Source organism: Hipposideros armiger, unplaced genomic scaffold, assembly GCF_001890085.2.
Source record: "Hipposideros armiger isolate ML-2016 unplaced genomic scaffold, ASM189008v1 scaffold_204, whole genome shotgun sequence".
NCBI lineage: Eukaryota > Metazoa > Chordata > Mammalia > Chiroptera > Hipposideridae > Hipposideros > Hipposideros armiger.
Window position 1 is genome coordinate 2,520,392 of NW_017731554.1, and position 10,212 is coordinate 2,530,603.

The 10,212-nt window shown below is 37.0% G+C and overlaps 1 protein-coding gene across 2 annotated transcripts in view; it reads right to left on the reverse strand.

Moving 5' to 3' along the window:
• Positions 1-7,347: 7,347 nt before the first annotated feature.
• Positions 7,348-10,212, reverse strand: part of CRYAB (crystallin alpha B) — a 13,856-nt gene continuing 10,991 nt past the window's right edge. For both annotated transcript variants that reach the window (XM_019653686.1, XM_019653687.1), the window contains exon 3: positions 7,348-7,691. In XM_019653686.1, coding sequence (XP_019509231.1) covers positions 7,488-7,691 — 204 coding nt within the window. In that variant the 3' untranslated portion in view covers positions 7,348-7,487. The remainder of the gene's footprint in view (positions 7,692-10,212) is intronic.

The following is a 10,212-nucleotide window of genomic DNA, read 5'->3' on the forward strand; positions in this document are numbered from 1 at the left end:
CTGCTCAGCTCAGGCCAAGAATTGAACCGCTGTTGCTCAGAGCTCAAACTCTTGAGCAAGCTCTTAACCAACTGAGCCACTCGGCCAGCCCAGTTTTAGTTCTAATGATTAGGTCTTTGATCCTTTTTGGGTGAATTTTTGTACATTGTATAATGTATAAGGTAATTGTATATTGTATAAGGTAAGGGTCAACTTCATTCTTTTCCCAGCACCAATTTTTTCAAAAGGTTGTCCTTTTCCCATTGAATGGTCTTGGTGCCTTTGTCAAAAATCATTTGATCATATATGGGAGAGTTTATTTCTGGGCTCTCTGTTTTATTCCATTGGTCTATATGTCTGAATTTATGCCAGTACCACACCATTTTGATTACTGTAGTTTTGTACTAAGTTTTAAGATCAGGAAGTGTGAGTCTTCCAGCTTTGTTGTTTTTTTTAAAGATTGTTTTGGCTATTCGGGGTTCTTTGATGTTCCATATCCAAATAGGATGGAGTTTTCTATTTTTGCAAAAAAAAAAAAAATCGTTGGGATTTTGATAGGGATTGCATTGAATCTATAGAGTGATATAGATCAATATAACAGTGAGATTGGTTATTAAGATTCCTTGTATTGCTATCTTAATAATAATATGTCTTCCAGTCTATGAACATGGATATTTTTCCATTTCTGTCATCTTTGATTTTTTAGCAATGTCTTATAATTTTCAGTGTACAAGTCTTCTCCTTCTTAGTTAAGTTTATTCCTATGTATTTTATTCTTTCTGATGTTATTGTAAATTGAATTGTTTTCTTAATTTTCATTTTAGATTATTCATTGTTAGTATGTAGAAATGCAACTGATTTTTTTAAATGTCAGGTGTATAAAACAATGTAATAGTTAGACATTTACACCCCTCACAAACTGATAATCCCCCTCCCCCAATCTATTACCCCTCTGACATCATATATACAATAGCTGTTACAATTCCATTCACTCTATCCCCTATGCTGTACTACACATCCTGTGACTATATAGATAGATAGATAGATAGATAGATAGATAGATAGATAGATAGATAGATATAGATATAGATATATTAAATTATAGTTGACATTTAGTATTATTCAGCTTCAGCTTCAGGTCTACACTGCAGTGGTCAGGCATCTACACTGTCCATGAACTGGTCTCCCTAATAAGACAAGTATCCATTTGACACCCTACAAAATCTTTACAACATTATTGATTCTATTCCCCAAACTATCTTTTGTAGCCCCACAATCTTGTAGTTATTAATTGGTGCTTTCTAATCCCCTCACCTTCTCCCTCATCCCCACCCCCCTCCCATTTAGCAACCCTCAGTTTTTTCTCTATTTCTCTGAGACTGTTTCTGATTAGTTTGCTCATTCTGTTTTTTAGATTCCACATATAAGTGAAATCATATGATATTTGTCTTTGTCTAACTTATTTCACTTAGCATAATGTTCTCTAGTTTCATCCATATTGTTGCAAATAGTAAGATTTCGTTCTTTATGGCCGAGTAATACTCTATTGTATAAATGTACCATAGTTTCTTAATACAGTCATCTACCAATGGACATTTTGGTTGTTTCCATCTCTTGACTATTGTGAATAGAGCTACAATAAACAGGGGTGCATATATTTTTTCAAATTAGCGTCTTGGATTTCTCTGGATAGATATCTAAGAGTGGAATTTCTGGGTCATAAGGTAGTTCCATTTCCAGTTTTTTGAGATACCTCCATACTGATTTCCATAGTAGCTGCAACAATCTGCAATTCCACCAAACAGTGCACCAGGGTTCCCTTTTCTCCACATCCTTGCCAGCACTCGTTGTTTGTTGATTTATTGATGATAGCCATTCTGACCAGAGTGAGGTGGTATCTCATTGTGGTTTTTATTTGAATTTCTCTAATGATTAGTGAAGTTAAGCATTTTTTCATATGTCTGTTGGCCTCTTTAGAAAAATGTCTCTTCATGTCCTCTGCCCAGTTTTGAATTAGGTTGTTTGTTTTTTTGGTGTTGAGTTGAATGAGTTTTTTATAAATCTTGGATATTAATCCCTTATCAGATGTATCATTGACAAATATTTTCTCCCATTCAGTAGGATGCCTTTTTGTTTTATTTGTAGGATGGTTTCCTTTGCTGTGAAAAAATGTTTTACTTTGATGTAATCCCATATGTTTATTTTTTCTCTTACTTCCCTTGCCCAAGGGGATATATATCAGTAAAACTATTAGTAAAGGTAATGTCTGCAAATTTACTTCCTATATTTTCTTCTAGGAGTTTTCTGTTTTCATACCTTATATTTAAGTCTTTAATCCATTTTGAATTTATTCTCATATATGATGTAAGGAGGTGGTCCAGCTTCATTTTTTTTGCATGTGTCTGTTCAGATTTCCCAGCGCCATTTATTGAAGAGACTGTCTTTACCCAAATGTAAATTCTTGCTTTCATTATCGTAGATTAAATGATCATGTAGGTATGGATTTATTTCTGGGATGTCTATTTTGTTCCATTGATCTATGTGTCTGTTTTTATGCCAGTATCATGCTGCTTTGATTACTATAGGCTTGTAGTATGATTTGATGTTAAGTATCATGATACCTCCCACTTTGTTCTTATTTCTCAAGATTTATGTGGTTATTTGGGGTCTTTTGTGGGTCCGTTTAATTTTTAGGATTTTATCTGTGAAAAAGTCATTGGTAGTTTGATAGGAATTGTGTTGAATCTATATTGCCTTAGGCAGTATGGACATTTTAACTATATTAATTCTTCCTATCCATGAGCATGGTATGTGTTTCTTTTTATTTGTAACTTCTTTAATTTCTCTCTTCAGTGTCTTATAATTTTCTGAGTACAGGTCTTTTACTTCTTTGGTTAAATTTATTCCTAAGTATTTTATAGTTTTTGAAACAATTTGTAAATGGCACTGTTTTCTTAATTTCTCCTTCTGATAGTTTATTATTGGTGTATACAAATGCAACTGATTTCTGAATATTAATTTTGTACCCTGCTACTTTACTAAATTCATTTATCAGTTCTAATAGTTTTTTTGGTGGAGTCTTTGGGGTTCTCTCTATATATTATCATGTCATCTGCATATAATGACAATTTTACTTCCTCCTTTCCAATTTGGATGCCTTTTATTTCTCTTTCTTGTCTGATTGCTGTGGCTAGAACTTCCAGAACTATGTTGAATAAAAGTGGAGAAAGTGGGCAACCTTGTCTTTTTTCTGATCTTAAGTGGAATGGTTTTAGCTTTTCCCCATTGAGTATGATGTTAGCTTTGGTTTTATCATAAATGGCCTTTATTATGTTGAGATATGACCCCTCTATTCCCACTTTGCTAAGAGTCTTTATCATAAATTGCTGCTGGATTTTGTCAAATGCTTTTTCTGCATCTATCGATATGACCATATGATTTTTATTTTTCATTTTGTTAATGTGGTACATCACATTAATTGATTTGCAGATATTGAACCAACCTTGCATACCAGGAATGAATCTCACTTGATCGTTGTGTATGATCTTTTTAATGTATTGCTGAATTCTATTTGTCAATATTTTGTTGAGGATTTTTGCATCTATGTTCATTAGGGATATCGGCTAATAGTTTTCTTTTTTGGTAATGTCTTTGATTTTGGGATCAGGGTGATAGGGGCCTCATTAAAAGAGTGTGAGGGCCTTCCCACCTTCTGGATTTTTTAGAATACTTTGAGGAAAATAGGTGATAATTCTTATTTGAATGTTTGGTAAAAATCACCTGTGAAGCCATCTGGCCCAGGGCTTTCGTTTGTTGGGAGCTTATTGATTACTGATTCAATTTCACTGGTAGTCATCAGTCAATTCAGATTTTCTGTTTCTTCTTGAGTTAGCCTTGGAAGGTGGTATGCTTCTAGAAAAATATCCATTTCTTTCAGATTGTCTAATTTGTTGGCGTATAGTTGCTCATAGTATTTTCTTAAAATTTTTTGTATTTCTGTGGTGTCTGTTGTCACTTCTCCCATTTCATTTCTGATTTTACTAACTTGGGTCCTTTCTCTCTCTTTTTTTTTTTTTTTTGATGAATCTGGCTAAAGATTTGTCGATTTTGTTTATCTTTTCAAAAAAACAGCTCTTGGTTTCATTGATCTTTTGTATTGTTCTCTTTGTTTAATATTTATTATTCTTTTCAAATGAAGTTATTCCTTCATTTTTCTTTTTTTTTTTTAAGATTTTATTGGGGAATTGAGGGAGGGGAACAGTGTTGGGGAATCGAGAAAGGGGAACAGACCGGTAGACAAATTGCTGTTTTGTTCTTCAATCTAGTTGTGGAGGACGTTGCTTCACTGGCCCATGTTGGTATGATCATTGTGCTCTTCCCAGGTGAGGCAATCGGTCTCTGGTCATTGGTTGGCCGCTCACTGTGGCTCACAGCAGCTCTCGCTGGCTGCCAGCCACTCATGTAGCTCATGGTGGTCCACTGCAGCCCTGCTGCAGCTTACGCCGTTGCCAGCGACTCACAGCAACTCAGCTCCAGGTCAAGCTGTTGTTCACCATCTTAGCTGTAGAGGGCTCAGCATCACTGGCCCTTAATGTGGGATCCGAACCGTGGCCCTGCTGCTCAGAGCTGGTGTCCCAAGCGAGCCCTTAACCAGCTGAGCCACTCGGCTGGCCCTCATTTTTATTTTTGTTGATTTTATTGTTGTCTATTTTGGTTTTCAAAATAGGTCAAATAATTCCTTGATTTCTGGTTTTAACAACTGTGTGAACTTATGTAATATATAATATAAAAAATGAGAGGTTAAGATACCTGAAAGAGAGCTCTGGGATTTACCAAGATATGGAACACATTAGGAAGAAAAAAAATTGAGACAGAAAATTATGAATACAGTTGTAGGTATTTTGAGTTTGTGAGCCTTTGGGAGTTCAAACAAACATTTAATAAGCAGTTGGATGTGTAATTCCAGTTCTCTGGAGACATATCTGGCATGGGAGTATAAATTTAGAATATGGAAGCACATAGGTGAGTGTTGAAGGTATAGGAAGTAATAGTATAATATAGGTTTATCAAAAAGAGGGATGGGGAAAGGCCAACAGCAGAATTATTCGAAAGACAAACTTCAGTTATTGGCAGAGAAAAATGAGCTCATAAAAAAAGGCAGAGAGGAGCGGCCAGTTAGCTCAGTTGGTTAGAGCACAGTGATTGCCAGTTTGATCACCACATGGGCCACTGAATTGTACCCTCCACAACTATTAGGTTGTCGGAAAAGTCATGACACATTTTTGCAATGAAAAACAGAAAAAATACATCATGACTTTTTTGACAACCCAATAGATTGAAACAACCACTTGATTTGGAGCTGATGGGTCCTGGAAAAACACACTGTTCCCCAATAAAATTTTTTTAAAAAGAGAGAGACAGAATCGTGATCAGGAACATGGGAGAAAAACCTGTTTGGCACAATGTCACAGAAACCAAGGGAATGACTTTGACCTATTCCTGAGAACCAGAGATGACCCATAGTGAGCCCAGAAACAGCAACTACAGAGCCCTTTCCCTTTGTCCCTGCTCCTCTCACGACACACCAACCAGCCACATGTTTGGGGCTGAACAGATCAGTGGTTTCCACTGGCTACAGTTGGGGAGAGGGAGGAGTTGACTACAAGAAGACAGCACAAGGGGATTATTTGGGGTGATGGAACTATACTAGATCTTGATTATGGTGGTGGATATACAACGCTACACATTTGCCAAAATCCAAAAAACTGTATACCATAAAGAGTGAATTTTACTGTGTGTAAACAAAAACCTAAATCTGATAAAATGCCTTTTCCAGAAAAATCATATAAATAAAAGCATATATTATATAGCCAAAAAAAAAAAAGTCAACCATAGCAGAAATGTCCATTAGATTTAGCAAAACTTTCATAAATATAGTTTCAGGAAAGTGGTAGGTCAAAGAGTGAATAGGAGACAGACTTTTTGACAAGATAGAACAGTAAGTTCATGTTTGATGCAATTCCTCTGTTCCTAACACTTAGCAATCATAGAATTTTTTAAAGCAGAAAAGATAAATAACACTACGGACAAAATAAGGAACGAAATATTTAAATAAATAAAAATAAAATTCAGGAGAATGGGCATATTGGCCTTTAGGTCTAGAAGCAGACAGTGACAGCAATGTGTTTGACTTCTACGGGATAAAGGGATTAAAAGTGCTCAATCCAAGATGGAGGGAAAAAACCAGCTCATTGCTTAAAGCCAGGAAGCTGTGATGGGATTTTTGTATTTGTGAAAGAAATCTAGGAGAATTCTGTTTATCAAGCTTCTGGGGGAGATCGGGGGCTATAGTTGAATAGAAACTCTGGGTTTAGTGAGGTGGGAAACCCAGACATAGCGTTGTGATTACAAATTTATATAAGCTATCCTGTGGCTCTGCGATAATACCCAGTATGATAACAGAACATCAGCCCCATTCATCATTATAAAACCTGGTTTAGAACTGGGGAAGGATGTATAATAAAAAATGAAATGGAGGCAAGTGGAAAACTACTGGGGAGTAGGGAATGATAAGCCCAGAGGTAGAGAAAGAAAGAAGAAAAAGCAGTTATGACAGATAATGTACACTAGGGCTATTTTTCATTAATTGAATCAGAAGTTTTGTCTAGGCTAACAAAATGAAATGAAGATGTTTTTGTAGAGCAGTATGTCTTTGTTTAAGCTAAATAATAGAATCACTTATTGATCAGTTATTAATTATAATTCTAAAACTTAACTTTTTTATGGTGGGTCATTGAATTGGGTATTTCCCAGTCTGGGCTTTAACAGGTATTTGCTGGATAATTTAGAGACTACACCTGAGGCTTGTTTGATGATAATCACCCAAGTCCTATTTAATTGCCTTTGTGAATCAGCTGAAGGCAATGCTTATCAGTAGGAAAATGTCAAATAACATGGGGGGGAGGGGACACCATCTCCTCCCTGGAGACATGATTAATTTCAGAGAGGCACTAAGGCTTTTTAAAAGCGTTGTTATCTAGAGTTTATTCAGATTTGTCTTTGGAGCTGAGGGCCAAAATCAAAGAGGGAGAACAGAGAGGAACTCTTTGAACTCTGCCAAAGGCTTTACCTACTTTTTCTCCTTAATTTACTCCTTACAACAAGTGTACAAATCAGTACCCCCATGTTATAAATGGAAGTCCTACAGACTAGAAAGGTTAAATGACTTGCTAAATTTATACCATTAGTAAGTGGAGGAGATAGTCATCCTGACTCTGGAAGCCCCTAAATCATGTGATGATTAAATGGATCTGCTGTATTTGTCCATTTAAAAACGTGAACATGGAATATTCAAACGCAAGACAGCTATCTGTTGCTGAATAATATTTTATTAGCTTAATAACTTGGGCCTGCCCTTAGCATTAATAAGCTTCAGCACTAGTCACAGGATTTTCATTCACTGTGGGGAAACTTTTTTGTTTTAAAAAATGCAGTTAGAGAAAGGGCATCTACTTCTTGGTGGCTGCAGTGACAGCAGGCTTCTCTACACGGGTGATGGGAATGGTGCGCTCCGGGCCAGAGGCCTGTTTCCTTGGTCCATTCACGGTGAGGACCCCATCAGATGACATGGATGAAGTAATGGCTAGAGGGTCCACATCCGCTGGAATCCGGTATTTCCTGTGGAACTCCCGGGAGATGAAACCATGTTCATCCTAATCCAAGAGAACAAGGAAAGAAGCAGAAAGATAAGAAAAGGAAAAAAGCACCACTTGCTTAGAACTCAGACATCCTCCTTTCCCTTAGGTATGACCAAATCCCATGGCAACATGAGCGAAAGCTGTTCAGTTTGGGGCTAAGATGAAGTTGCCTAGGTGGTCACACCTACCAATGAGAATCTGAGAAGTCTGAAACAGGCAAAACTTCACAGCTCTCCAAACCCTGAGGTTTCTGTTTAGATGTATTTCCCAAATGTTTATTTTATATCAATGTTTGTTGGTCCTACAGAATTTGGAATATCATCTGGATTTGAAGATCTGAGTCCCTGAGGAAGCTCAGAAATTGTCCTTACTCTTCAGAGAAGGTCCTAGAATGTTCCAGGTCAATAGGACTGCTACTATTTAAAAAAAATAAAATAAAAAGATTCCATCCAGGGAGAGTCTAACCCAAACTTAAATCATACACACAAAGCAGAAACAGCCTGAGGACCTCAAACTATACTGTTTGATGCACAAGGTTCTCAGTTATTACCAATTGGTAAGAAGCATACCCATCAAAAAACCCTCCCAGAAAGTAATGCGAAGTTATTCCATTCTTCAGTATTCTGCTAAAGGGTAGTTGACCCAAGGCCGGACAAGTGGCTCAGTTGGTTAAGAGCTTGCTCAAGAGTTTGAGCTCTGAACAATAGCAGTTCGATTCCCGACCCAAGCTAAGCTGCTGCTGAGCTGCCAACAGGTGGCAGGATGGCTCAGCTAAAAAAAAAAAAAAAAAATCGTTGACCCTAACCCTTATCTGCTGAATCTCAAGCATTTATCCAGATGGGATCTCAATTAACTGATTTCCACAAGTGCTCTACAGTATTAGGAGTTGAGTACAGCTCTGAAACTTAAGTAGACCAAGTAGTTCACTAAGATGGACTAAAAAGAAGAGGATTCCTGGGCCTGCCAAGTGGCGCATTGGTTAAGAGCTGGCTTGGGACGCCAGAGAGCCCCGGTTCGGATAACACATATGAGGGCCAGTGACACTGCCCTCCACAGCTAAGATGCTGAACAACAGCTCAACCTGGAGCTGGGCTGCCCTGAGTTGCCGGCAACGGCATAGGCTGCAGCCCCTGNAGCCTACGCCGTCGCCGGCGACTCACGGCAGCCCAGCTCCAGGTTGAGCTGTTGTTCAGCATCTTAGCTGTAGAGGGCAGTGTCACTTTCCCTCATATGTGGGATCCGAACCGGGGCCCTCTGGCATCCCAAGCCAGTTCTTAACCATCGCGCCATTCGGCCGGCCCTAGAGGCACATATTTTATGTTTATATGTTATATATCTTATTCTATTCCCTATGTATCCAGCATGATTTTTTTTGTGTGGTAAAATATACGTAACTTAAAATTTATCATTTTAACTATTTTTAAGTATACAATTCAGTGGCATTAAGTATACTTAACATTTTTGTACAATCCTCACCACTGTCCATCTCCAGAACTTTTTCATCATCACAAACTGAAACTGTGTACCAATTAAACAATAACTCCTCGTTCCCCTCTTAGCCCCTGGCAACCTCTATTCTATAATATTTTCTGTCTCTATGAATTTGCCTATTGTAGGTACCTCATATAAGTGGAATCGTATAATATTTTTCTTTTTGTGTCTGGTTTATTTCACTTAGCATATCTTCAAGGTTCATCTATGTTATAGCATGTGTCATTTTTAAGACTGAATAATATTCCATTATATGTATATGCTACATTTTGCTTCTCTGTTCATTTGTTGATGGACACTTGGGTTGTTTTCACCTTTTGGCTATTGTGAATAAAATGCTGCTCTGAACATTGGTGTAAAATACTTGAGTTTCTGCTTTCAAATATTTGGGGTATGTACCCAGAATTGGAATTGCTGGATCATGTGGTAATTCTATGTTTAACAGTTGGGAAATACCACGTTGTATCCACAGTGGCTTTTTTTGTTTTTTACTTTCCCACCAGTTGCACAAGAATTCCAATTTCTCCACATGTTTACCAAGACTTATTTTCTGTTTTGTTTTTGTTTGTGTTTTATAATGGCCATACTAATGGGTGTAAAATGGTATTTCATTGTGGTTTTGATTTGCATTTCTCTAATGGGTAGTGATCTTGAGCATCTATTCATGTGCTTATTAACTATTTGTATATTTGGATAAATGTTCATTCAAGTCCTATGTCCATTTTTTAATTGGGTTGTTTGCTTTTTTGTTGTTGAATTCTCAGGATTCTTTATTTATCGTAATATATTCCGGATAGTAATCCCTATTCAGATATATGATTTGTAAAAATTTTCTCTCATTCTGTGGGTTTGTCCTTTCACGCTCTTGGTAGTGTCCTTTGATGCATAATAGTTTTCAGTTTTGATGATGTCCAACTTATCTATTTTTTGTTGTTGCCTAAACTTTTGGAGTCATTTCTAAGAAATCATTGCCAAATTCAATGTCATGAAGCTTTGCCCCTATGTTTTCTTCTAAGAGTTTTATCGTTTTAGTTCTTTTTTTTTT